Source organism: Neocloeon triangulifer, unplaced genomic scaffold (genome assembly GCF_031216515.1).
Source record: "Neocloeon triangulifer isolate White Clay Creek 2 clone unplaced genomic scaffold, ASM3121651v1 ptg000003l, whole genome shotgun sequence".
Taxonomy (NCBI): domain Eukaryota; kingdom Metazoa; phylum Arthropoda; class Insecta; order Ephemeroptera; family Baetidae; genus Neocloeon; species Neocloeon triangulifer.
The window spans coordinates 1,590,825-1,618,257 of NW_026775546.1; the positions used below are offsets into that span (position 1 = coordinate 1,590,825).

The 27,433-nt window shown below is 34.6% G+C and overlaps 3 protein-coding genes and 1 long non-coding RNA gene across 8 annotated transcripts; 3 read left to right on the plus strand and 1 right to left on the minus strand.

Moving 5' to 3' along the window:
• The first annotated feature begins 15 nt into the window (after positions 1-15).
• Positions 16-4,249, plus strand: LOC132205905 (pyrimidodiazepine synthase-like). Its single transcript, XM_059635277.1, is given in 7 exon segments — positions 16-154; positions 219-324; positions 375-603; positions 683-913; positions 990-1,801; positions 1,879-2,047; positions 2,111-4,249. Coding segments are annotated over 5 exon segments (876 nt in total). The 5' UTR covers positions 16-126; the 3' UTR covers positions 1,272-1,801; positions 1,879-2,047; positions 2,111-4,249.
• Positions 3,369-21,242, minus strand: LOC132205896 (inverted formin-2-like). 5 transcript variants are annotated; one of them, XM_059635262.1, is made up of 16 exons: positions 21,081-21,242; positions 17,156-17,230; positions 15,577-15,730; positions 10,246-10,475; positions 6,836-6,951; positions 6,615-6,774; positions 6,381-6,556; positions 6,247-6,326; positions 5,448-6,121; positions 5,071-5,393; positions 4,895-5,014; positions 4,692-4,832; positions 4,466-4,641; positions 4,304-4,413; positions 4,073-4,248; positions 3,369-4,015 (listed from the first exon to the last, which is right to left on the minus strand). In XM_059635262.1, exons 1-16 carry the CDS (start codon positions 21,175-21,177, stop codon positions 3,803-3,805), a joined length of 3,021 nt encoding a protein of 1,006 aa, XP_059491245.1. In that variant the 5' UTR covers positions 21,178-21,242; the 3' UTR covers positions 3,369-3,802. The 5 variants fall into 5 exon arrangements, with proteins under 5 accessions (XP_059491245.1, XP_059491247.1, XP_059491246.1 ...); XM_059635264.1 differs by lacking the exon at positions 21,081-21,242 and adding an exon at positions 19,274-19,539; XM_059635263.1 differs by lacking the exon at positions 21,081-21,242 and adding an exon at positions 17,349-17,614.
• A 1,633-nt stretch (positions 21,243-22,875) lies between these two features.
• On the plus strand, positions 22,876-23,869 carry LOC132192663 (uncharacterized). Its single transcript, XR_009441357.1, has 3 exons — positions 22,876-23,038; positions 23,095-23,187; positions 23,240-23,869. It is a non-coding gene; the product is annotated as an uncharacterized LOC132192663 (long non-coding RNA).
• A 506-nt stretch (positions 23,870-24,375) lies between these two features.
• On the plus strand, positions 24,376-27,394 carry LOC132205736 (hydroxysteroid dehydrogenase-like protein 1). The gene is made up of 6 exons (XM_059634994.1): positions 24,376-24,769; positions 25,430-25,552; positions 25,613-25,723; positions 25,784-26,004; positions 26,137-26,364; positions 26,428-27,394. The coding sequence occupies exons 1-6, from the start codon at positions 24,556-24,558 to the stop codon at positions 26,551-26,553; spliced, it is 1,023 nt and encodes a 340-aa protein (XP_059490977.1). The 5' UTR covers positions 24,376-24,555; the 3' UTR covers positions 26,554-27,394.
• The last annotated feature ends 39 nt before the right edge of the window (positions 27,395-27,433 follow it).

A 27,433-nucleotide genomic window follows, 5' to 3' on the forward strand; every position in this document is an offset into this window, starting at 1 on the left:
ATTAAATGTGGTTTCCTGGTTTATCCGCTCCAAACAGAATATTTTGCATTTTTATATCATATCCAAAAACTAAGACTGAAAAACTAGCTGTCTTGTCTTTTTGCTTTGCTGCATCTACCTGTACTAATGGAGGAAACCTTTCACCTTGCAAAAGGTATTTAATTTTATAGATTCTAATACATCTCGGAGTAAATTCTTCCTTTTTTCGAACTTTGCAGGCTCACTTCGACCAGCGTTGCAACAGGGGGTCATGCGCTTATATGGAATGCGATTCTGCCCATTTGCTCAAAGGTGCTTGCTGGTCATAAATGCTAGAGGAATCAAGTAAGTGTAAAAGTAAAAAGTTCTTTGGAAATTTAAATAATAACTAACAGTTGTGACGTGGTTAATGTGAATACCGCTGAAAAACCTGAGTGGCTGATTGAATTGAATCCCAATGAAGAAGTGCCTGTTTTGGAATTTGACAATGGCCGAGTCTTCTGCGAATCTCTGACAATTTCTGAAGTCTTGGATGGAATGGAAGAAGCTAAAGGGGAAACTTTGCAGTCCTGCAATCCTCTCAATAGAGCCAAAGATCATCTTCTCATTGAGCAATTCAAATCGGTGAATAATTCAAATTACAAAAAAATATGCCATAACTAAAAGACAACAAAATTTACAGGTGATCAACCCATTCTTCAAGCTTTTGTTGAGCTGTGCTGGCTCAGAGCCAGACATGCAGTTGTTTTATTTGCTCTAAGTAAACCTGGACAAATATGAGACTGAGCTGACAAAAAGGGAGTCGGAATTTTTTGGAGGAGACACAGCTGGAATGCTGGACTACATGATTTGGCCCTTTTTCGAACGCATCGAGCAATTTGTGATCTTCAGAGGAGAAAATCTACGACTGCCCGCTGACCGATTTCCAAAACTTGTAAGTTGTTGATTTTTTTTTTTAAATTAATATTTTCATAATGAAATGGAGTAAAAATGTTTATTATTTTCTGCAGACCGTATGGGTGGACAAAATGAAGAGTGTGGAAGCAGTGCAGATGTGTCTCCTGCCTCCAGAAGTTCATGCACAGTTCTCCAAGAATGTTTTTTTCGAAGGAGCAGTGGGCCAGCATAAGGAGAAATTTTTCGTTTCCCGCCGCGCAGGCGATCAAGATGGCCGCTCCCAGAGAGAGCCAATCAGAGACGGCCTCTCAATTCTTTGTTTTGATCATCGCGAGATCAAATGCGAGCTCATGCTTTCTGGGTGTTATTTCATTTTTTTACATTTTTTAAATTAAAATTTAGTCCGATGAAATGTATTATCTCGAGTTAACGTCACGCTTGATGCGGCTGGGTGCAGGTTTAATATGAAATTTACCGTATTTGGCCGATATGAGATGAAGAACGCAACGCAAGTGCGATCCAAATCGATGAACGAAATACGAACACAGTCAAACTACACAAATAATCAGATAAGTCAAACTCATTGCTATTAAAATATTTAACCGTTTGTCCGCTGCCTGCCTTTCTGGTTTTATTTTTTTTTAATTTCTTTCAAACGTTGGTTGCAGAGGTATGTCCGTATCAATTTTAAAGACTCTGCTGGCTGACAACTCTCAGCAAATTTAAGTAATTTTATTACATAATACTTTTTGGCATGGCCAGTAGGACTAGAAATCAATCATGTTTTATAAGAATATTTACTTTGTGTCATTTTTTAATTGCAGTGTCTCAAGAAGTCACGCCGCGCCGATTATTTTGGAATCGACAAGCCTCCCGAAATCCCGAGCCCGACAAGACCGTACCATGTCTCATCTGCATTTCATAGGTTTGAGCCTTTTCAAATCTGTGGCATGTGGCAGCTTGTTATAATCAATAATTTTAACAATATCTGAATTTTTTCAGTAATAAAGTTTTTGATAACCAAGTTATCACAAAACAAACTGGTTCCTGGTTGAGGACATTGCTAAACCGGTGGAGGTGGAGGCGCTGCGCGACGGCTTCGAGGCACTCTTCCAGACCACAAATTATGACAAGATTTCAGGATTTCAGTCTCCTTCAGAATATGAAAAAGGTTAAATTTCAAATATAAATCTTGTGTAACATTAAATCTTAAAAAATAAATTTTTCATTACAGAATCCTCAATTGTCAACCCAACCCAAGGAACTAATCTGATTTTTTAAACCCAAAGAGGAAGTTGCAGCCTTAATTTTATGGAAATTATCTGGTGCACTTGGTCATCGAAACTTACTGAAAATATTTTGGCCTATTCACTAATTAAATTGTATGTTTTTGTGTATTGAAATAAAAATTTGGTAATATGTTATATTTAAAATTCAAATTATTTTTTCAAATTCAGATGTCTCAGGATGAATTTGTCTCCAGATCTTGTCTTCAAAAGGATAATGGGATATGGGATTTCTAGATTTTATCATAAATTAATATGGATAATTCAGTTTTAGAAGATTAAGAAGTGGAACAATTTATATAAAAATAAAATTTAAAAATCATAATTTGTACCGCAAAAAATTTTTAAAAAAAGAAGGCATTCCTACTGAGATTTAATATTTTTGATTATTGAACTTCACTCATTTAAATTAAAACAGAGGGTATAGTAGTTCCCATTCAATTACAATTTAATAACAAAAAGGTTCCCCAAATTTTGGACGAGAAGAAGGTCGATAGATGAATTTTTCCCGAAAATTATGATACTTAACCCACAAGTTATTACAATTATTTACATTAAGTCAATTAATATTGAACGTAATTTAAAAAAGACGCTGATTTTTATTATTTTGATCAAACTGACTAGCAAACAAAAAGGTTTGTTGGGCAAAAGCTTGGCCGCCGAGACATGTTTTACGCTTGACCGAGTGACAAAAATCTGTCTCTTTTTGTTCTATTGTCCAACAAAGGGAAACAGATATTAAAAAAATATTTAACTTAGATGAAATTGATGCCTGCATTGCTTTATGATCACAAAAATGAGACTAATTAATTTTTAGCATGTTTTTTGCTATGGCCCGGGTTTGTTGGTGCGCTTTTTTCAAACAAAACGACAGCTGTGTGAGCATTGACGCATGTGCCACCTAAATGCAGTATTATGAAGTATCAATCAAAAACAACAACACATGATGGGAAGCATGATTAGCACAACAAAAGTCATTGTTTTGGTCAGATTTAAAGGTATGATTAATTGTTATCATGGGTTATTATTGTCGCAATGGAAAAACACGTGCATTCACCCAACTCAAATGTTTCGCGCCTCTCAGGGAGCGGCCATATTGTGGGTAATTGTGCGCAGCTAAATCTTATGCCGGCCCACTGCGAAGGAGGTTCCTGTGATTTTGATTTTCTTGCAAGAGACCATCAGCAAGCAAAATGAAAAACGGTATTAGAGTAAATTTTCAAAATTATGTTATTTTTGGTATTAAAATTTAAATTACAACTTTTTTAACAGCAAAATTTTTGAATTACAAAAATACGCAGACGCCCAATCCCGTAGCCTTAAATTTATAATTCCTGAGAGAACATTGGTTGAATTAAAAATTAAGTTGATTATATGGTTCTGAAGAGTCTAGTCAGTGGATTTGCAATATTCAAATGGCAATTTAATCACAAAATACAAGTGCAGAAGGTTTATAAATTACTGATTTTAATTAGAAGGACACAAAATATTAGGTATTATCCTGACTTTGAAAATAATTATATATCCAGAAAATATATTAAATGCAAAAATTAAACATGTCACTTTAAAAAAAAACTTAATCTGCCATGCAATGCCTATACTGCTCATAAATGATAAATACATCAAATATTAAAAAATCATTAGGCTGGCATGCATCGTCGAAGCTTAAAAGTGCCGCTTCGTATCTCTTGCATGAGTTTGTCGACCACGCAGGAATCCTCGCCGTCTGAGGAGTCTGTTGAAGTGCCTCTGCCTCTCCTTGTTCTTTTCATTGTGATTCCTCTGCTCGGAGCTGGGGACTGTTGCCTCATGGTCGTCACTCTTGCTTCTTGAACTCGCCTCTGCTCGTTCTCCTAAAAAAAATCCCATTTTACGTATAAAAAAAAACTCCAAATTTCTTTCGTCTATACCTTAATAGTGTTTTGAGTTTTAACTAGAAAATCAGAGAAAAGTGAAAAGCACTCGTTCAGTTGAAATTTTTCTTCGTCTTCGCAAAAATGACGCGCCAACCTTGTGCTGGCTGCTTTTATCGCCTCCATATGTTGGCCGAGCTCCTCTGAAGCTGTTAATGCTCCGCTCAAAAAATCTAAGCAAATGAAATTTTAATTCTTTTCATTTTTAGACTTTTGTATTTTTTTTACCAGAAAATTGTATTTTAATGTCATCCGGCGCGTGCTGGATTTGCTTATCAAGCCGCTGCACACCTGAGCTCAAGGCTCGGACCTCCTCCTCCATTAATTCAAGAGGTACCCTGAAGACAAATAATTTAGATACTGACATAAATCTAGTTTAAAACGCAATACCTTGCTGCCTCATGCACCACGTCCAATTCAGAAACAAAATCGAGGCATCCGGGCTGTTTACTCGCAAGGTCGACGGCGAAGTGGAGGAAAGTCATTCTCGGCTTGTTGGCTCGAGTCTCAAGAAGTCTCGGCAGAGTGCTCAGTTTAAAACCAACAGCATTTCCTGCGTAGCTACCCTAAAGAAAATTTTGCAAAACCGAGCATTTTTAAATAACAATCAACTTACAGCATTCAACATGTTCCCTATGTGAAGAATTAAGGCCAAGAAATCTCGAAGTGACGAGTTGTCCACGAGGGTTGCACATGCTTTGAGCACTGCACTGAGTTGTGGTCGCAGCTCCTTCACAGTTGGCCTGAACTCTTCTCTCTGAAGGATAAATATTTTAATGATTTCAATACAATATATATATTTTTTTTATTAATGCATACTTGAAGCATGGCCCGTATACGCAAGGCAAAGCTCGGGACCTCGTTAAGCTGCAGGTAGAAACTTTCAGCATCGCCCAACCGCATTTTTTCATCCAACTGATGCGCCTTTATCATTGCCAGCTGAATTTGAAAATAAGTTTTAATTTTCATTAATTTAAAAAAAAAAATCATATTACTTCGTCTGGTTCTGGCAAAAGTCTCAACAGGCCCCTCAGTTTGTCCGCACCCAGGATTCGGCCGTTGCCTTCCTGAATGGCAGCCAATAACCCTTCGACACCCAAATCCCTGAACTGCCTCAACAAAATATTGACACCTAAACTTCTCTTAGAGTCCAGGACATTTACGACGTGGACATCTTGGATGGGCGATTTGGGCGAAAGCGGAGCTGCGGTCGGGGCTTCGGGAGAATTTGTCCGTTGGCAAAAGAGTTCTTCCATTTGTTGGAAATCCACTGCCACACTCGGCGGCTGAGAACCAACTGTATTCCAAACTGTGTCCTCTGAAATATTAAAATTATTTTATTTGTTTAAATTTATTAGCTCATCAAACTGACCGAAATTTTTATTGGCAGGTATTTTGGTCCAGTTGAGAGTTTTCAGCCTTTTCTTCGAAGGTGGCAATGAGTTGTGCCTCTGCAACTCGGCGTCAGGGCACCAACCTGAGGGAAGGGTGGCCGGAAGGGAATGTCTGGTAGGGGATGCAAAGTACTCGGCCATGCTCATAGCCGGGGGCGGTGGAGGCCCTCCTGTTCCCTGGAAGGGTGGTGGAGGTGGGGGTCCTCCTGCTGCACCTGGAGGCGGCGGTGGTGGAGGCGGGGGAGGTAGTTGCATTGGTGGTGGAGGCGGAGGTGTTGGAGCCACGTCCATGGGCATCGGAGGCGGCGGGGGTGGAGGGCTGACGGGAGGGGTTGCCAGATCCTCCGGAGGAGTGGAGGCGGCGGTTTGGGTGGAGCAGTCGACCGCCTCTTCACTCACAGGGGTTTGGGTGGAGGACGTTTTTCTCTGAGGCTCTTCGACCGTGTCAGTTTTCGTCGAACTGCTGGTTTGAGTGGCGGAAGAGCGGCAGGGCGCTCGGATGTTCCACCGACGGGCACCGCGCGCCCTCGGGGTTTGCGAGCTGGCGTTTTTTGCTTGAGAGGGCAGTCGACTCATTCGCCGCTGAGCCCAGTGCAGGGATCCGTCCAACGATCTGGAGGAAACTTCCTCAAGCAATTCCCACATAAGGTCACTAAAATAAAAATAAAAAAATAATGATCTTAAAATAATTAATTTTTAAATTATTTATTAATAAAAATTGAAGCAACATTTTTTTAATAATTTAATAAATTGATTGGTTCTTAGCAAATTAAATACCTTTTCCTACTTGCAGTGTCCACTTGGGCTAAATTTAAAAGCACAGAATGAAGTCGGAATGCCTGGGGAGTTCCTACAACCTGTTGAAAAATAATTTTTATTGATTTTTTTTTCAATTTGAATTAATATTATACTTTTTCAAACAAAGTGTGAAAGAGTTGGTGGTGAGATAGAGACATCATTTCCTCGGACTGAATCATCTGCTCCTCGTCCATTTCTTTACTTTCCTCAAAAGCATTTATCTGAACACTCAACTCTGGCTCCGTCTCTCGCGCCCTCAGCAATGCTATCTCGGCCTCAAAACTTACTCCTGAAAACATTTTTTAAATTGAATTCCCGAAATTAAATATCTTTAAACATTAAAATACCAATGAGCTCGTTCCTGAGTTTGACCCGGTTGATGAGCGAGTCTGCCCCTTGAATTAGGCAATTGGCAAACGCCACGATCGTCGCCCTGTAGCGGTCACTTTCGCACCCCCTAAGCTCAGAAACCAAGGGCTGAAATCTGTACCGCATTCCTTGACTCGTCTGAAGTTGATTGTATAATTAATTCTGGTTTTTATTAATTGCTATTAAATTTAAATATTACCGTGTAGAAAAAGAGCGAGTCTAGTGCGAGTGTGTGTCCTTTGGTGGAGAAGAGGCACAAGGCGCAGAGCAACTCGAACACCTGCATTTTGACAGTCGTGTTCTGCGACCCCAGGGCTGAAAATGGCAATAAATCAGGAGTTAGAGACTTGACTGTACATCATGAGGGCGTCCTGATAAAAACAATTGTAAGGTCGTAAGTCACTCAACGCGTAATTCTTTTATATGAGAGCGCGGAGAGCTCAGCGAGATAAAAAATAAATTTGGTTAATTTTTTCTGCGACGCGCTTTTTTTAGTCGAATCCTGTGCGACCAAATCTTTCCTCATCGCAATATATAATTATGCAAAAAGCGTCGCATATTCAATTTTCACATCATGTTCAGGAATAAAAATCAGTAATTTGAAGGAGTGAAAGGGAAACCACGTAAATAAAAAAAAAAAATCTGCGCATCAGCGAAAAGATGCGTTATCAGAGCATTTTTGGTGAATTTGTGGTCAGAATGATGTGCGTGTGAGCAACAAAAAGTCAAAACCGAAGACTGACCAACAGTGATCAGTTCAATGTCAAGATTAATTTATATATTTACATTAAAATAAGTTAACAAAAGAAAAAAAAATTTTGATTTAAATTTTTTTATTATTTGAAATTTGAAATAATTTTTCTATATTTAAATTTTCAAATGTTGTCTTTCAAATTTTTGAGCTACTTAAAATAACGTAAAGCAACTTTGTAAATTTTTGTACATTTTCAATTAAACATTTAGAATTTCTGCAAATCGTGTGCCATTTTATTTTTATTTTTTATTTTTCATCATTATCATAATTTTATATATCCCGTCTATTATTGGAGTCAATCACCGAGATGGAAAGAAACGAGCAAGAAAAGAAGCTGACCACTTTTTTGAGGCCGTCCAGCCCCACTGATCGCCTCGTATAAAGACCGGGGGTCTCCCTTGGCCTGAATCATTGCCGCTTGATCTGCAACAACATGAGTCCGTCGCGAATCCTTTTCGTCTGCCTGCTGCTGGCCGCTGTCGTGGCCGCCGCCCTGGCCAGACCCAACAACGGCAACAACCCCCTCAACACCGCCGACCAGGAAGCGCTGCAGCTCCTCAGCGACGTGATGCCGACCACCAATTTGCTGGCGCAGGACTTGCAGCTGCAGGCGCAGACGGGCCCGCTCTACCCCCCGAACGTGAAGTTCGCGCCCCAGGAAAGACCCCCGCGCGCCAGCCCCCTCGCACACATCATCGCTGATATCATAGATGTGAGTCAATATTTTTAGAAATTTTTAATTTTGTATAAAACTGAAAAATAACAGTAAAGCAATATAAAAATTGAAATAAATATGGACTTATTGTTAGTTACAATTTTGCAACAAAGATACATGTGAAAATTTTCTAATTGTAAATTCATTTTTTATTAAATACTCTAAATATTTCTTTATTTTTATTGAAGTAAATTTAAATTAAATAAATAATAACTAAAATAGATGTCAAATTTAATATCAATTAAAATAATATTATTTTTACGGTTTGTTTCAAAGTAATTAGATGAAGTATTTTATCAAATTGTTTTAATTTTAAACATTTAAAAAAGAACATTAAAGTTTAAATATTTTAAATGCATAAATAATTTAATGGTCTGTTTGAATTGTTCCAGATCAAATATCAACTTGGGCGCGCTTTCTTGTCACGATTCTTCACTTTGTCCGCCTACTGACATTGATTGCAAGAAAATTAAACGAAGATTTTATATCCGCCGTCAAATTTGCCAGTGTTTCCTTCCTATTTAGATGGTGCATAATAAATTATTGTTAAAAATAATGTATTTAATAAATAAATAATTTCCCGAAAATTAATCGTTTGGACTTTTAATGAAAGGATCTGTGAGCAGAATAAATTAATATTCACGAAGGTGAAGTGCAAGGTGCAAAAAAATTGCACTCTCTAGTGCACCGCTCGCCTTGGTTTAAATATGCGCGTAATGCGAATGTCGCAAACCGCGCTCGGAATTAGACGCGAGAGTGAACTTGACGCTCTGCGGCGGCGGTGACACAATCGGCGGCCGGCGTATGTGTTTCTCTCTTTTTGCGTCCATGTACAGGACAGTAGCACGCCTTGAAGCAGTTGCACAAAACGCCTGAGAATAAAATAACTTCTCTCCCGAGAGAGTAATTTTTAAATTAGCGTACAGTGGTACTCAATTATACGCGTGAAAGGAGAAAAGTGGATGGGAATTATGAGATTGCTCGAATGAGGCTCTTCTTTCTTCGGCAAAATGTAAAACAAGAATGTTTATATACGGCTGCGGTTGATTAATTTGCGGTTCATTTACAACACAACATCGTCAGCGATCAAGAATATTGAAACACCAGAAGTTTTACTCTCCATGTTTTTAAAAGGATGTGAAAATTAAGGGGAGAGAAATTAAAAGGAACAATTATAGTTTTTGTTATTCACATCCCATTAGAACTTTGGAAAATTTACGCGAAAATATAAAATGTTAAAAAAAAAAATTATAAACATTTTTCGTATATGTTTGAAAAAATAATCCATCATGTCTTTTAAAAAAAGAGGCTTAAGTTTTGATAGAAAAGATTCCAGATAAACTTGGTATCAAACATAAAGCCTCCATTTATTATCAAATATTTTTTTTCCCAAATTATCTTATAAGTTTTTTATTTTCGTCATAAAATTTATTATGGCATTGGTATGCTAAAAGTAAAGAAGAACTTTATTTAATTAATTAATTTAATTTTAAAAATATCCGACACAAATATTTGAAAACAGTATAAAAAAAAGGAAATTTAAAGTTATGCGAGAAAACTATCCAAAAATTCAAAGTAGTCAAAAAAAAATTGCATGTGAAAAACTTTAAGACATATTTTTATCAATGATTTACTTTCATATTTCTTTCCTCTCTCTGAAATAAAATTCTGCTTCAAAACTGATTAGCTCAAATAGAAAGGGCAAAATTTTGCATGATAGAAACTCGGACTTTGATCTTTAAACTGCGTGGGACGTTTCTAATTTTTAAAGACAAGAAGGGCCGATAAGTCCACAACAATTAATGAATCTGTCTTTCTTATCACGTCTCACCTGTGAGAGTTGGAGAGCTTATTATGCTTCTCCATTACAATATCTGCATATATTGATTGATAACACGCTGCATGCTTTACAGACACCACACAAATCTCCTTAAGTGAGGCCTCCGCTTCAGTATAACTTAAAAGCATAGAGACCAAAGAGTGGCGAAAACAAGTTGCTAATCAGCACCATCGTCAATCAATCAATCAATAGAGGAAAACGTTGATTGTTATTTTAAAAACAGAAAACGCCGGTTTCCACGTAAAAGGAGATAAAACTAATTGATTGTCAAGAGTTATTAAAATAATTAATGCGACTCACCGTTGACTAATTGGTGGACGTACTCGGAGTGGTCCAACAGGAAGGTCAGACCGGCGGCCGAGTTCATCACTTCGCGGATGCATTCGACCACGCGTAACTGCGAAATGGTCCTGTCCATTCCCAGCAAGCCGCGGGGGCCTTCGGGAGGTCCGGGGCAGCTACCCAGCCGTTCCAACGCCTCCAGCAAAACGCCCAAACCACCTCGCTCCACAAACTCCACCAACCATTCTCTGAAAACATAAAGAAACAAAACATTTTAATTTACTTTCCACAAACTAAATAAAATTCACAAACAGAATTTATTAATAAAAATATATAAAATATTTAATTTGACAATAAAAAGAATTGGAAATAATTACCTTTTTTATTTTACTGTTTGAATTTTATGTCAATTGGATTAAATTTAAGAGTAAAATTTTATTTACATTACAAAACTTTGTATGCTTATTTTGGTTTTAATATAAATTATAGATTTTAGATGGTACATTTTTACCAAGAATAGGTCGTCGCGCCTCAAATTTGCGCTCTTAGTAAGAAAGTAAGTAGTAAAATTGATTTGCTCATTTAGAGGTTCGTCTTCTGTAAAACTTAATGCATATTGATTTATTTTCATTATTAGCAATAAATTTTGTGGCATTTAAACAATTTATTTTTGCAATTTTATTTAATATTTTGCACACAAAATTGTTGTATTTGAAGGTTTCATTTGGAAAAATTAATAAATTTTAAATCTAAAAGTTTTAATTTATTTTACGTTTAATCTATTATTTTTGATTGACTTAAATATTATATAACTTTTAATGTACTTATTGTATAATTTGAGAGAAAATTTGTTTAAAAGTTTATTGGTTACAGGTCTTTATTAATTTGATTTATTTTTACTGACAATGCTGAAAGTATTTTAGTATTTATATATAACATGCAAATTTATATCTATCAGGAATATGCATACAATAAAATTGTATTTTACATCCATCAATTTTCATCTTTCATCCTTTCCATTTTCTGCGTGCTTAATTTTTAGAATATTACGCAATCAATTAAATAGAAACCATAGAAACATACACTCAATATAAAATGAGTCTTCCTATTGAATTTTTATAATCAAGATGCGCAATACAAATCTAGAAAATAGTGCATCGCAGTTCGTCTACAAATCAAAAGCGCCGCCAACGCAGCAGCCGACATAGAGAATTTTCGACCAAGCGCAGTTTTGTTTGATTTGTGCTTGGTGAGGAGCGCGGAGGAGGAATCGCGACTTAATTTTTTATGACGGGCAATAAAACTTTATGGAGTAATCGCATTATGAACTTTGCAGAGGGTAATAAATAAGTGGATAGATAAACAATTTAACAAGCAGTTCAGAGCTCACGCCCAGCGCAGAGAGACTTGCATCATGTCGGGTTTCCCAATTGTGTACACGCTTCATTTACGTACATACTTAAATTAAGTTGAAAACTTTGCCATGTGCGATGTAGCAACAGCGATAAATTTTTCGTTAAAAAATGGAGTATTTTAATTGGTTTAATTTCTTGATTAAAAAAAACATTGAATCTTGAAGCATTTAATTGATCGTAAAATTATATAAAACGCGTAAAAAAGCAAAAATAAAAATAGAATCGATAAAAATTGGCATATAATAAAAACTTCTGAATTTAAATAAATTTAACAAAAAAGTTAAAATATAATAAAAAATTTTATATCAGTCTCCTTAAAAAATTTATTTAATTAATTTCATTGAATGAATAAATATTATCAAAAATTTCTTTTAATTTTTGCACTGTCTTGAGAAATTTAAAGTATTACAGAAAATTTAAAAATTGCGCACGATCAAATTTTAATTTTGAAAGAAATTCTAATTATGTTTTATAATCACATTTTAATTTATTTTCTACATTTAAAAGAGTCAATCAATCAATGCATTTTTAACAATTCATTATATACCACAGGAAATGGCAAAATATATTTATTTAATGCGCCACCCGCGGGTACACATGCGTGAAATTTTTCGGCGTCCTCCGCTTTGCTCTCTTCCGGTCACCGGCGGTTGTGCCGGAGCCAAATTATAACTAAGCGGCTCTTTCTCATCGTTGGCAACCCTTCCCCGCATTCTCCGCCCATGCACGATTTGAATAAATTTATTTTCTCTCTCTCATTGTGCTAACACATCAAGATGCGAGAGAGAGAAGAACGGCAGTTTGTAAATAATCAAGCAGATAAATGCACCAAGCGCGCGTTTACATAATTGTGTTTCGGCGCGCGCTTATTTCCTCCTTTGCTTATTCTCAATATAATGTATACGAGAAGAATGGGTGAGTCATAGAGAAGAACGGAGAACGAAAGAGCACCTGAGAGAATAGTGAGCCGGTTAGCGACAAAAGGATTATCTTCGGTGACTCAATGCTTCTTTCGGCCGAGATGCAATCAGAAAATTAAATTAATTTTTTCAGCTCGGTGGCTGCGCACGAAATCACGAAACTTTCGATTGTACACACATAATTTGTCGAAATGAAAAACGAGGCGGGTTTGTCCTTGGAAAAGACAATTGCCCATAAAATTTAAATTTGTCACAATAGGGACTTACGGAGAGAATAGGCACTTACAGAAAATGCTTAAAATTAAAACATAAATAAAAATAAAAAAAAATAAAATATATTATAAATAAATTTATAATCAATCTAATTTTTCATATTAATTTATATTAAGTACTTGAAATAATAAATTTTATAATTAAGGTATTTTTTAGTTATTTATATTATTGATATAATTTATATTAAATTTAAGATATTTTTTAAGGTTAAAATTTAAAATTTTTTTTTATAAATTATTTAATGTGCTAATTTTATAATAATAATAAATTTTAAGAGATTTAATCTCCTCTGGGTTGTTCATTGTGCGGGACGTGCGGGATTTGTGTGAGATTATTTTTAAAGATATAATGTAAAAATACGATTTGTTTCAATTTTAATTGAATTCCCTCAAATTTTGAAGTAAAATTTAAACATTTATCCATAATTTACCTTCTTTCTCTTGGCAATTTCATGGTGAAATCTCAAATAGCAGCAACTTCTTGACGCAATATCGCTCAATCACCCATCCTGCACTTTTTGCGTTTGTCAGTAAAAACTCAAAATTCATATTCGCGGCCGCGGGCACACATCACACACTCGAATTCGACCACTAATCAACCGCACCGAATTAAGTCAGGCAAAAAATTACCGTAGCGACCGCAAGCAAGGAACGCAGGCACCAAATTGAAAGTAAGATTGGTGGAATAAAAAGAGTGGAGACTCGCGGCGCCACTTCTTCTCTCTCCCGAAGATAAGAGTGTGCGGAGGAGGAGCTCTCGAAATTGTTCATCAACCCGCTCGTGAATAAATGTACATAATTCACGGGATGCACGCACATCTCATTGTGCTTGAGAAATAAAGTGCCTTTCCGAGCAACAGCTAATTTTTTTCAACCGACTCCTCCCAGAGCGAATATAATAATAATGGAGAGGAAGTGCGTTTTTTCTGCCACTTTGCTACATGCTGCTGACTCAAAGCAAATTGAAATTCTTGCCATGCTGTCAAAAGAATACATACTTTATTGCATCTTTGCTTGCATAGGAAGATTGGCGAAAGGGTGGGTGTAGCGCACTCGACATTCCGATGGTGAAGGCGCGTGCAAATATTTGCAAGAAGGATTTGCCAACGGCAGAAATTTTCGGGCGAAGGTTCGTTCATTTGAAAACGAGAGAACGACTAACGACAGAATCCACCAAGTGTTGCAAAATTCTTATATATAATTTCAGTATTTAATTAATAAATTAATTTAAAAATGAATTATTTTCGGCAAATCATGTCTGAAGAAAAAAAAATTATTTTCAAAATAAATGTGATGAATTGTCATCACCACCAATAAAGTTATAAATGCGAGGGCCTCAGGACCAATTTACACCAAAATATAATTTTATCATCTATAAAGAAAAATTTAATTTAATTTTTATATTTATATTCAATATTTTTATACCACACAGCACTAAGCAAGTATTTTCAATTTTATAAATAATGGAAAACTTGCTTAAATTACACTTTTAATTGCGATATGGAAGTTTAATTAAGGAAGTTAAAACCAGAAGAAACCAGTTTTTTGATTGGTTCAACCAAACGTTCAAAGTCTGCAGAACGATAAGAGTCTATTAAGAAGAATTACACTGTAATCGGTCGTTAAGGGGAAATTTTTATTATTTTGCAATTGCTCTCATTATCTCCATACGTAATCACCCCGGATTAAAAATTGAGTTGTGTTTTTCAGATAAAGCTGTTTGACGATTTTTGATAATTAGAGTGTGTGTTCAATTACACGCTGTATTTCCTCAATTAAAAAAGGCTATTTTAAAATTTTAATTGAACTTAATTAAATAAAGACTTTCAGCTGGTGTGATTTTATATCAATCTAAAAAAAATCTGCTGTCAGAGGAGAAAATCTGCGTATTTACCGAAGGATGGTTTCTATTGTATCACTTTTGATAAAAGCAAACAAACGTGTCAATCAACGAGCTTTCGATTGGCGTCAAGATTTTTGCATTTTGTTGCTCAATAGAAACGACATCCTTTTACTTTAGTGACGCACGTTGTAAAAATAGCATAATGTTTGCATAAATTGTTGAATTTGTTCACTAAAACCTTCATCAAAAACTTGTCATTGTATTTTTATACAATTTTGACGGTCAGCGCCAGCACTTGATATTTTTTATGGTGTTACAAGAGCTCCTCTTGTGCGCGCAAAAGCTGAGTTTTGGACCCAAGAGCGGCTCAAAAATGACGCAGGCAAAGCCGTAGCTGTCAATTAATTAATATAACAAAGGAGATATCAGAAAAAACGATTTCGCTAATCCTTCAACAACCCATTTCAGAGCTGACCCGTAATTTTTATCTGCGCAGTAATTTATGGCGCGTCCCAATTACGCTTGTGAAAAATAAGAATTGTTTTCGTTGCCAATTTTTGTCATTTTATTGAATTAAAACTTTAATAAAGAAGGAAATAATTAAAGTGATCATGCGACAACTTTGAAAAAAAAATGAGTCCAAACTTATCATTTTTATCTGTTTTTGGGGGAAATTTATAAAATTTTGGCATAATTTCTGAAAAAATATATGAAAGGCTGGAAGTTTTATTTTAGAATATTTATTAAATTGGTTTATTTTAAGAGGAAAATCCGATCAAAACATAAAATTGGAAGATTTCCTGAGAATTTTCATTTCCAGTTTTAAACGACTTATTATAATGTAATTTGTATTCAATATAGAGAAAAGTACTGCAAAATTTAAAGAATATTTTAAATACCTGCTGACGACTTTGAGCAGTTTCCTTAGGGCAGCGTAGTTGGTGGTCAGGGGAACCCTGATCATATTAATGCATAGCTCAGGGTCCCATCGGGACTGCAGGTCGCTGCCCTCATCTCGGCGCAGCTCCTCCAACAAACGCTGTCCAGGCTCCTCTGCAGAAGAAAAGATTTTTCAATAGAGAATGCACTTTAGTTATTCCATTTCAATTTGCAATTCTAGAGACTACAGGTGTTTGCAAAAGGATAACCGTAAAGTTGGAAAAGATAAAAAAATGGTTATCTTTATTTCGCACTCTTTCTGTGTGCTTTGTTTTTTGGTGAAAGTTTTTAGTTAAAAAAATGCTAATAAAAAAATCAAAATTTTGGAAAAGGTTTCGAAGAAAATGAAATTTTATATAGTCTATAGAGCACAGCGACATTTCAATATAAACGTAACACGTAACGGATACCCTATTTTGTTGAAATTAAAAAATAAGTTCAAAAGTGAAAATAAAAACAATAATAATTGTGTGTAAGTCAGTAGCGCTCTCTGCACATATAACTCCATATTTTATATATTATGCTTATTTGCAGATAATTAAAACATATAAAAGCAACAAGTTTGGTGTTAAGCGCAGTCGGCAGTCAGCATCTAATTGGATAAACGAAGAGACAAGCTTTTGATGCCTGTCACTTCCCTAATTAAATTGAACCGCGAACGTTTAGCAAGTTTGATGTTGTGATGGCACGTTACGTAATTTAGAAGGAGAGGTTTAAGCACTGGAGATGCGTGCATTAATTATGTTTGTCTCCATTTCCTCAACTTGTCAAATACCTCTGAACAGACACAAAACTAATTTTGCGTCCCGCAAAATTTTCGGGAATCCTTGCAAGGATGAGATAAACTAGTTTTCACCAGAATTGGATACAAGACGCACATAATTCGGTTTTTTTATTGGTCTGAATGAACTTTTTTATTGTTCTGCATGTTTCATAGATTCCTTATATTTTCTCAAAAGAAGATTCATTGAAAGAAATTTATTGAAAATTGTTAGTATTTTTGAGAAACAATGAAGTTAATACAAGTTAAAATTTCTAGTTTTACTTTATCATAATTATTATTTAAAGAAAATTTATCAAATTTATACTCTAAAAACACGCGTTGCTTTTTTTTTTTTAATTTTTCCAATTTAAAACATTTAAACTAAATAATAATATCGGTTAATTTTGGTGATAAATTGTTCATTTTTCTACAGGCCAAACTCTTAATATACAATCTTTGTATTTTGAACTTCTATTGAAAGCTCAAAATTAGTATTTTATTAAAACCTACCAAAATAGCAACTGAATCTCAGTAATTATTGAATTAAACCAATACTTTTGGCCTCCCTCCAAAAATCCAAGTGACCAATATATTTAGATGCATTTCAAAAATTTATAATTCCACACTATTATGAATCATGAGAACTAGACTTTGAGCGAAATATAACAAAAATATTTTTATCTCTAAACGCACACTTGAACAGCGATAAAAAGAATTTTACCAAAGAAATAAGCATGAAAAAAGTATAAAATTTTAAAATTTATATTTTTCTGTACCTGATGTGCTCAAGGACCTGCGTGCCCTCTCGGCGACTCTGTTCCATAATTGTTGGCCCAGACTGGTCGTCATGCCTGAAAAAAATAAAACATATTGTTCATTTTGTCTCTTTCGAATCTGTAAAAAACGCACAAATTATTCAACCTGGATGAAATTTTTGTCAAAATTAATAAAATTTTGCGAATTTTTTACTTTTGAGTGTGTTAAACAGCAGGTAGGTGAAATAACCAGCGTGGTCGTTATCAAATTCGTCCTTCATTGTTTTATCTCGCGCGCAGAAGTTAGCCCAGTTAAAATCGGCTCGAGATCTGAATAATAGAATTAATGGCCAGCTGTCAAAACATTTCCGTCCCGGCGGTCAATTAAAAGAAAGCGATTGAAGTTTTCGAGTGTAGCTTTTAGCGAGATGTGCACAGACAAAATGACTCACGAGGGCAAATGAAATTGCGCTCACCGCGCACCGAAAGCATGATAAGATACTAAAAAACAAACGCTGTTGGAGTTGCGACCCTTCCTCAAGTGCATTCGTTAATTTAGTCTGGCAATGACACTCTTTCCGCTTTTTCTTATCATTATGACAAACCGGAAATAAAAATTGACTTTGAAATTTTTGGAGAAATTTTAGTTCACAAAAAGTTTTAGTTTACGAAGAAATTATTTTTATTTTATAGAATTCTTGATATCTTCAAGAGTGCTACTTGTTGTGAATTTGGGTTTTCCACTTGATGATATATTCAAATTAGATTAGCGTAGGTGGACTTATGTATTAAATTAACTTGTCTAGCTGCTTATCAATCATTAAGTCATCTTATCTTTTGGCAAAATAACAAACTCAACCAAATAAACTGCTGTCAGTTGTGCAGGTGGGCTGCTCTAAAGAAACTGAAATTTGGAAGAAACAAAATATTATGAAATTTCTCAATTAGTTTGCCTTTTTGAACGTCTCAAAATTAAGATATTGCAGAACAAGAATTTTTTATTTTATGAAGGAAAAAAGATATAAAATAAACTTTATTTTTAAATTAAAAGTCAAATACGTTTGAGGCACCGTGTTTAAAATTAATAGCAAACTTAAGATAAATAAGATAATTGTCACTAGGCTGAAGTGGGCTGAAGATGAAAATCTACTCTTGTTTCAAAACCTTATCTTTATCTCTGATTTGCAAAAGAAAACATGATAATAAGTTCCATTTTAATTTCTCTATTTTATAGTTTGAGAACAATGTTAGTTGAAATTATGCTCTTTTCTTCCTGAGCTACAATTTTTTCCTTTTTGTAGATTTATAAAATTTATTTTAAATTGCCTTTTTTTATTGTTGATTTAATCTTCATTAATTTTTTCTTTTGTATTTTCCGTATTTTCTGTAAATAGTGCAAGATTAAGAGTTTTTCTAGATTTCAATTTTTCCTCCTGAACTTTCCACAATTGTTTAGGTCATGCACACTAAACTTGGCCCGCAATTTAATTTGATAAAACCAACCAATCGCTACATATAACTTATGCCACCTGTTCTTATTCAGAATATTATAGTGAAACCATCAATACATTTTGATTTCTCTTATAATATGTGCAAAAAAACGGCACCAGGCTGTGATTTTTCCAAGAAAATGATCAAACAATTTTGTTATCCACCCACACCACATCAATCCGGATTTGAAAATCTTATTCTCTATGCATCACCTAATATGGGAAAGTTAAAATATATAAAAAAATTTAAAATTCAATAAAATATAAACTTCTTCTAACAATCAGTTTTCTGCTAAAATAAAAAACAATACTGAATAAATTTCTTGAAAATTTTGCTTAAGTTATTATTTATACATCATGCAGACGAAAAATTGTAGTCACAAAATGAGAAAAATTGGAATAAAATCTTTATAATTTAGGTGAATCTGATTCTGAAACCAACTTTTGATTTTGATGTCAATTTGATTGATTTGCTATTACTTTCATTCCAATAAAAGAACCATAATAATAAAAGTACAGAATTTGAAATTAATTATTTAATTTTTAAGAAACGTTAAAAAAATATGTAGATTTTTTTAATAACACAAGCAAAATTTTAACCTTAGCTGATATGATTAATAAAGAGTATGATTTTATGTAAAGAAATTACCTGGCTTGGAATTGGAACGACGATTGTCGCCCGCCGCCGTTCAGTTGAAACACCCACTCGATCACTCACTTAACTCACTGTGCCAGAGAAACGAGTATAAAAGAGTAGTAACGAGCGCGACTTACTAACCGCAGCAGCACGCGTGCAATGCAAATTAAAATGTGTAATAAATAATTGTCTGTGGGACGACTTGGGTGCGGGTGAAACAATAGCGCGGCGTTCAAGTACACACGGCTCGAAGCAATACCAGCATCTCACCCCTGCTCTTCCATCAACAAAATCAAAATGCAAACGTGAAAAATTACGGAGTGCGCGCGCGTGTGTGTTTTGAACTATTGCGAGCAAGTGTGTTTTTTTCACTCCGACTCTTGCCGTAGGTATTAATTTCCAGAAGCGTCTCAGGTTTCTCCTTTTTTATATTTTTTGCTTCACGGCTGCTTCCTATTTGTGCCGCCAACACAAGAAAGAAAAGTGTCTCTTTCTTTAAATTTCGCCGTTTGACCTGCTCGGGGTGTGACGGCGGCGCACACACCCGAAAGGCGCCACGTCACGCACACACGCCAATTAATTTAGATCTTAATAAGGATACTGACTTAAGTGGGGCTTCCTTTTATATCTGTTAAAATCTTATTCAATTTTTGTCCAAATCTATGATATTTGAACAGTTTTACAATAATAATTGTTACATCATTTACAGCGTATCTGAATTTTTTGACTAAATTTTATTTAAATTCAGGATCTCTAAACGTTTAAAAGTCAAACTAATAATAATATTTTCAGTACTTATTGAATTTGTTAAAATAGAAGTTGCCATTGTGGTTACACAATTCAAACCTCCCTATTTATTTAATTAATTTAATAAATTCTTTTTGCTTACTTGCGAAAATATACTGTTTAATACAGGGTTGTAGTCCTAAAATTTTCTTAATGGAGACGGTGGTGACGTCACAAATAGATCCCCTGTAAAGTAGGCAACCCCTGTGCACAGGAACATTGCGGGTTGCCTAAACACAAATATTTTTTCAATACGACCCTCTTGGCCCATAAATGCGCCCGACCTATCTTTTTTTAAGGTGCGTGTCTGTTCAGACGGAATAATACCCTGTCGAATTGTGTAAAATGACCACTTAATATTTTGTGGCCAAGAATAAGGAAATTCCCCCTATGAGGATTAACCACCTTTTGTGAAAATGCCAGCGCGAGCCTTCTTGTTTGGCTGTCGCAAGCATCCATTTTTAACAAAAGGATTCAATCCTAAACTTCGCCACAGCCACGCAACAGAAAATAAATATGTTCTCTAAGAGTTTTGTGATCAATTCAACAATTTGAATGTTTGAAATTAAAAAATGACCGTCTCCCTCCGTCACCATGGACTGTTTCTTAATGGAGGCGCGTCACCTCAAAAATTCCTTAATGGAGGCGCCGTTACCCTCCGTCCCCCTAGGACTACAAGCCTGGTTTAATAATATTTTAGTTTCATTGCAAAATTAGCTTTTTCAGGTGATTTATTGAGCCCGCAAACCGCATTTAATGTTTTTTTTTTATTTTTCCTTTTTTTTATCTAGAAAAGAAACTACCTGCTGCATCGCGACCTCGCTCGAATTTCACTTTCCTTGTGACTTTGTGCGTTGAACTTATACAAAGCGTGCATTGCTTGGGTTTTGATCGCCATATCAAAGGTCAAAATTTAGAGGTTGCGGTTTTCGTTGGAGACAAATACAAAATAATATTATGTGCTCTGTTTGTGCAAATGTCTCCTGATGTCTCGGTTTATTGTTTCACTTGTTTCTCAGGAATTGATATTTACCTGCTAATGCGGTGAGATCAGACGCGACAAACGTGACTGTTGAATCACCGTCGGTGACCGCTTTGCTTGGCTTGGTCAAAGATGTCACAGCACCCATTCAGTAAATAATTCAGGGGTCACGTTTGCTTCCGTAATCAATTAACGCTGTTTTCACAATTAAAGCTAAAATATACAAAATCTGTAAAATTTCTTGCTACCTTTTTAAAATTTTATAGATTTTTTTGGTCAGAGATATTAATATTGTTTACAACTAAACCTGTATAATTTTAAAAAAGAGAGCAAAAATTTAGAAAAGAAAACCAGAAAATAAAATTGATTTTTAAACTTATGCGAATGTAGGTTTTTTCCATTTTTTTTAAATTATTGTAATTAAACTCTGTCACATATTTACCAAATTTATGAATTATTTGCCAAATTCTGTCATCATGCACTTCTTCAAAAGCTGTCCCAGTAAAAGGAAAAAATATATGTATTATGCTAAAATGAAATCTGATACGCCTGCTATGGTGCTCCCTCTTGCGCGCAACAGGCATGAAAGCGCTATAAAAAAAAAACACAATTCAAGTGCACCGCAACACACACTCCACTCCACCCACGCACGCGACCTCGTTTGCATCAGAAAACTGAAATGTGTATAATTATTGCACACATAAAGCACAGCGCAGACTGATAAAATACCAAAACGACCATGGAAAAAAAAAATTCTTCCGCCTCAAAATGAAAACGTAATTCATTTTATATGATTTTATACTATACAATTTATACTATAAATAATCAATTAAAATTTTGGTTAAATTATTTAAACAAAATAAAAATTTCAAATACCGTTTTTATTATTCAATAAAGAATAGGAAAAATAAAAATTTTCGTTATTCAAGAAGAAAATTAAAACATTTGATAGTAAGAAATTAATGTTTATGCAAAACATTAAAAAATTATTTTTAACAACACTTTTTAGTTAGTTTTGGTTAAACATTTTTTATTTTAATTATTATTTTTTAATTTTTTTATACTATTTATATTAAAATTATATTTTAAAATATAAAAATCTCTAAAAATTTTTTTTTGTTATAAGGGAAAACAATTGTTAAATATCGATAAATATACTAAAATTTTATATATACTTACAAATTTTGCCATTTGACTATGTTTGATTATGTAAAATTAGAAATAACCCTCCATCCATTTCGTACGTATTCTTCTATAATTATTTTTTCATAATTAACTAAACAGTTTATAAAATGTTTCTGCAGTTTTATTACATTAATTTTCATCGAGCGTAGTCATGAAACAATTTTTCATAATAATCTTCAGCTGCGATTTTATAGAACAAAACGTCTGTGATGCTTTAAATTATAAATGAATTTAAATATTATGTTTACCGTTTTTTATTTATTTTTGTCATTAATAATTTGTTTACGTTATGAAAATAAAACAAAACTGCGCTACATTTTAAACAAGGATCTTTTTTTCTTAAAAACAATTTAACTCCGCAAATCACAAAAAATAATAGGAAGAGTTTGAGTAACAATTTAGAAAAAGCACAATAATTAAAAAAATATTTTTTTGTATTTACCCATATTGACCTAGAGAAATTAAAAATAATAATAATAAATTGTAATTTTTATGATTAATTAATATTTATTTTACTGTCTCTCATTAATTTTGTTGCAAATTTTTATTATCCATTTATATATGCAATATTATTTTCGCGCCACTCTGCAGCAAACGCGAACATCAGCTAAAAAAGTCCAATAAAGTGACACAAGCGGCGCTTTAAGCTTCAACCCTTTTCTGGAACGGCGGTTTGATAAATTAAAAGAGCAGGTGTGTGCTGCCAAAATCACGAAATTTTGGCTTCGAACTAAATTATCTGTGTTTAATTTATCTTCGGCACCGATGGTCAGCAAATGACCATGTCTGGAACTGTCAGGTGAAATCAAAGTGGACCGAGAAAAGTATTGAAAAAAGTGTTTTAATTTGTGTCACTTCCTTATTTTGGCTCTTTTTCCAGCACACAAAACAGAGACTGCCAACAAGACTGCGATCATTCCAATTCTGAACTGCCAAATTCTTTTTAGAAATGAGCACCGTCGAGTCCAAAAATGTATGTTAAAATTAATCTTGTTTTTAAATAAAATAATCTTTTTAATTAACAGACAAATCTGGCCGAGGAACCGGCAATGGGCCGAGTAGAAATTGATGCAGTTCACCCCAGATTCCAATCAAGGGAGGACCTCCTGTTTTTTTGCCCAAATTGCAGAACGAAGAAACCCACCGAGGAGCAAATGAAAAGGCACTTCCTGAAAAAGTCCTGCTTTCCTGTTCATTCGATCTGCACCGAATGCGCCGGTCCTGTTTTTTACTACAAGTTCGGACCGACCGACACTCGACTGTGGCATGATTGTGAAAAGTGGGCAAAGTACAACAAAAAGAAAAAAGGGTGTGCAAATGGCACCGAGAGCGATGCAAATTCCATTGCTGAATCTTTTGCCACCAACAGCACAGATAATGAACAAACTGATGATCAACAGCCATGAATTTATTTATAAATTCCAATATTTTTAATTATTTGTGGAACATTTTTCCCATTTTTCAATTAATATTGCTCAAAAAACTAGAATTCCCAAAGTGAAATAATATATGCACAAATTGAAATTTTCCTGCTGAAAAATAATATGGAAAAATATCAAGCATAGTATTATTTGATGATAAAATTTATGCTTGTAAAAAACTAATATTATGTAAAATTATTTAGTTATAAAGAATAAAATAAAAACTAAAACTGATATTTCTCTTTTATTATATTAAATAATCATGGCATTTAATTAAAATGTATTTTTAACTTACTACCCTGAGTGGATTGAGCCTCTTTATTTTGAAAAAAAAATTGGCGCGTCAAGTGTTGAAAAAAATAGGCTATAAAAATATAGTAATGAAACAAAATGTACTAAAGTATAAAAAAATCTAAATTACTATGGTCATAATAATAATAATAATAAAAAAAAACGCCAAAATCATTCTTTGTTAGATGTGGTTAGATGGCAGCAAAGTGCAAATTATTGATTTTTCTCCTAAAATCGATAAAAATAACCGGTTTTTCACATACACTTATAATATCCTTGGTAATTTCTCAATATCAAGTCAATGTGGCAATTTTTGTTATGGAAAATTACAAAATAAATGCACTTCAGACATTTTCGTTGCATTCATCTCACTTTCCAAAGTATTTAGGCAAAATCTTAGCATTTTAATACCGGTTGCTGTTGAAACGATAATAATTGTTTCGAAATAACTGTGACTGGTTGCATACATTCTGTTTACTTCGGGACTCGGGACTCGCCCCACTCTTCCAATTCTCCTCTATTGAATGTCTTTCTTAGGGACACTACTTTTTGTTATTTTAATTGTTTTCGCAGCGGTTTTTGCTGCAATCATCATCGCCCTTCGACTTCGGCCGTAACCTTGAGCGCCGATGGCAGTGGGCCCTGACTCAGTAGCCATGTTGCTGCGCGAGATGAATCGTGACTTCACGTTTTACGAGGACTTGGTCACCTTTTTGGGTCTCTTTTACGCCGGCAAACTCTTCCTGAGCATCGGAAGGAATGTCTGCAAAGGCGTCTACTCGCATTTCGTCACCAAACTTTACAGTCCGGTCGATTTGGCAGCTAAATACGGCAAGTGGGCAGGTGAGAATTTAACCTTCAAGACGTCGCCATGCATGACATTGACTGCATTACATAATTTGCAAAAAATCTACTCAATTTTGGTTAATTTAATTCCAAATCTGCGTGATTTTGACCATTTTTTTTTGTCAAGTTGGACTTTAATTTGGTAGTTTTAAGGAGGGGCTTCTGAAAAAGCGGTCAAATGAGGGCATTGTTTGATTGCTGCCCACAATGGACTCCGGAGTCAAAACTGCAACTTTTTATGATTCCAGTGAGCCAGGAAAGGTCAATTAAGCCCCTGTTTTAATCTCGCCATAATTATCTCGACATTTTTTCCGAGCAAATTGTACGTTTTAGAGCAAATTGAGCCATTTTTTTCTTTTAGTGGAGTTTTTTAATTAAGGTTTTTTGATTGTCTGAAAATAGAAAAAACATTTGTAGTAGAATGACCGAATAGAATAAATAATAATAACAAAAACCAAAAACCCATCGAGGAAAAGCAGAATTTAAATTCAAATCACCAAGAAAAAAAAACTGCTGCCAAAAATTGAATTTTTTTAACCTTGAAGATCAAATTTCGGCAGTAATAATGTTTTTTTAATGTTTTTTTTGCTTGCACAAATGCACAGGTATAGAAATCCGATTTAATTTTTTAATATTTACAATTTTGATTTTTCGCAGTTGTTACCGGAGGCTCAGACGGAATCGGAAAATCTTATGCTCATGAATTGGCCAGGAGGAATGTCAACATCATCCTCATCGCTCGCAACCTTGACAAACTGAAGAAAGTTGCTTCAGAAATTGGTCAGTTTTGGATAATTGAATGTCGAATATAAAACTGAATTGAGATCTTAAATTTTTCAGAGGAGGAATTCGGAGTTGAAACAAAGGTCATAGTTGCGGACTTTGGCAAAGGTCGGCCAGTTTATGAGCACATAGCGCGAGAGCTCAAAGGAATTGATGTTGGGATTTTGGGTTAGTTGATTTTAATTTTTCACAATAAAAGTTGAAATTGTTTCGTCATTCCATTTGCAGTTAATAATGTTGGAGTGATATTGCCTTATCCTATGGCCGTCGAAGAGATGAGTGACGACCAAATGTGGGACCACATCAACGTCAATTGCGCAGCAGTCACCGTCATGACCCGAATGCTCCTCAAAAGCATGAAGGAGAAGAAGAGAGGTGCCATAATTAACCTGTCGTCCATCTCTGGCTTGGGTCCCACTCCTTTCCTGAGCATTTACGGGGCTTCGAAGGTATGAGTTAATTTTTTTTTACTCTCCATTCAATTACATTTGAACTTAGGAAAACAATCCTATGTCGAAGGAAACTAAAGATATAATTTATTTTGGATCTGATTGTGTTAAATGTAAATTCAAAATTTCCAGGCGTTCGTCGATAGTTTCAGCGACGCCCTCTGCAATGAGTGCAAGGGCACGGGAGTGACAGTGCAGACCCTGACACCTGGCTACATCAACACTCAAATGGTCAAGTACAGCCCTAATTTAACATCTGGTGGTCTGATGGTGCCCTCTGCTCAAGAGTTTGCTGCAAACGCAATTGCTACGCTCGGTGTGAACAACAAAACAGCTGGATACTGGTGCCACGGAATTGAGGTAAAATTTGATAGATTTTTTGAATTTTTCAAAGCTAAAATTATGAGAAATGTTCTTTTGCAGTATTGGTTCTTTGAAAGTCTGCCGATCGGAATTTGGAAAAATGCTTGTTCTTTCCTAAACCGCAGATTCCGAAAGAAGTATGACGAGATGCAATCCGGAAACGGAGCGGCCAGGAAAATGATGTAGCGCCGAGCAATCCGGTTCAAGTTAATTTAGTTGGTCGGGAAAATTGGTAGAGCAATTACCTCTGCTACAGTTACCTGTGTTGCATTTAATTCAATTGTTTCAAACAAAGTTTTAAGCTAATCGAAATATACCTTCAGAAAATTTTGTAGATCGTTGTGTAATGATTCGAGGTTTTTCATAGGATATTGTTTCTTAAAAAGATAAATTATGGATTCAATGGCTCTCAAAGTTTCTCAAGCAACTGATAAAGATAACATACCGGTGCAAAAAAAAATGTCTTATATTCAGGATATTTCGGAAACTTAAACAATTTTTGCCAAAAAAGACACTAGAATGGTCATAATCTAATAGGATGTTAATTTGTTGAAGGTTGTCGCCCTCTTTAAGGAGATCACCAGGCAGCATTTTAGAATAACTTTTAAGAAAATAAAAATACAGTAATAATTTCGATCTCTGCGGGCATTCCATGATTAGTAGTTCCTTGCTGTGTAAATTAGAGTTTTTGGATAATTGACAATGTACTCAAAAGATAAATAAATATTAGGAAAAATAATGTGAATTTTATAATTTTAACCCCAATTTAAAATGTTAACTGAAACCCATAAGCTCAATGTAAATTTTGAGGACATGCTTCCCATTGTTTTTACTTAAATCGGTTAAATTAATTGGGGTGATATTAACTGTGTTTACGGTGAAATTTCCTCAATTCTAGTCCAGAAAAGTTATTTAAAAAATTCCAATTGGAAGATGAAATGTTAATTTTTGAAAATTCAGTTCTCCGCAATTTGTGTCATCATGTCTCATTTATTATTGGAAATGATATGTATAAAAAAAAAATATTGCTAATGAATAAAAAATTATAATCAAAATTCATTGACAC

Excerpts from the sequence above, each read along its gene's own strand:
- LOC132205896 (XM_059635262.1), bottom strand. The coding sequence starts at position 21,177 with ATGGGTGCTGTGACATCTTTGACCAAGCCAAGCAAAGCGGTCACCGAC. Across the intron at positions 6,952-10,245 it reads CGTCCACCAATTAGTCAACG|CCCTGGGGTCGCAGAACACG; the intron begins GTGAGTCGCATT and ends TGCCATTTTCAG. Across the intron at positions 5,394-5,447 it reads ACCTGCCAATAAAAATTTCG|AGGACACAGTTTGGAATACA; the intron begins GTCAGTTTGATG and ends TTAATATTTCAG.
- LOC132205736 (XM_059634994.1), top strand. The coding sequence starts at position 24,556 with ATGGCAGTGGGCCCTGACTCAGTAGCCATGTTGCTGCGCGAGATGAAT. Across the intron at positions 24,770-25,429 it reads TAAATACGGCAAGTGGGCAG|TTGTTACCGGAGGCTCAGAC; the intron begins GTGAGAATTTAA and ends GATTTTTCGCAG. Across the intron at positions 25,724-25,783 it reads AATTGATGTTGGGATTTTGG|TTAATAATGTTGGAGTGATA; the intron begins GTTAGTTGATTT and ends TTCCATTTGCAG.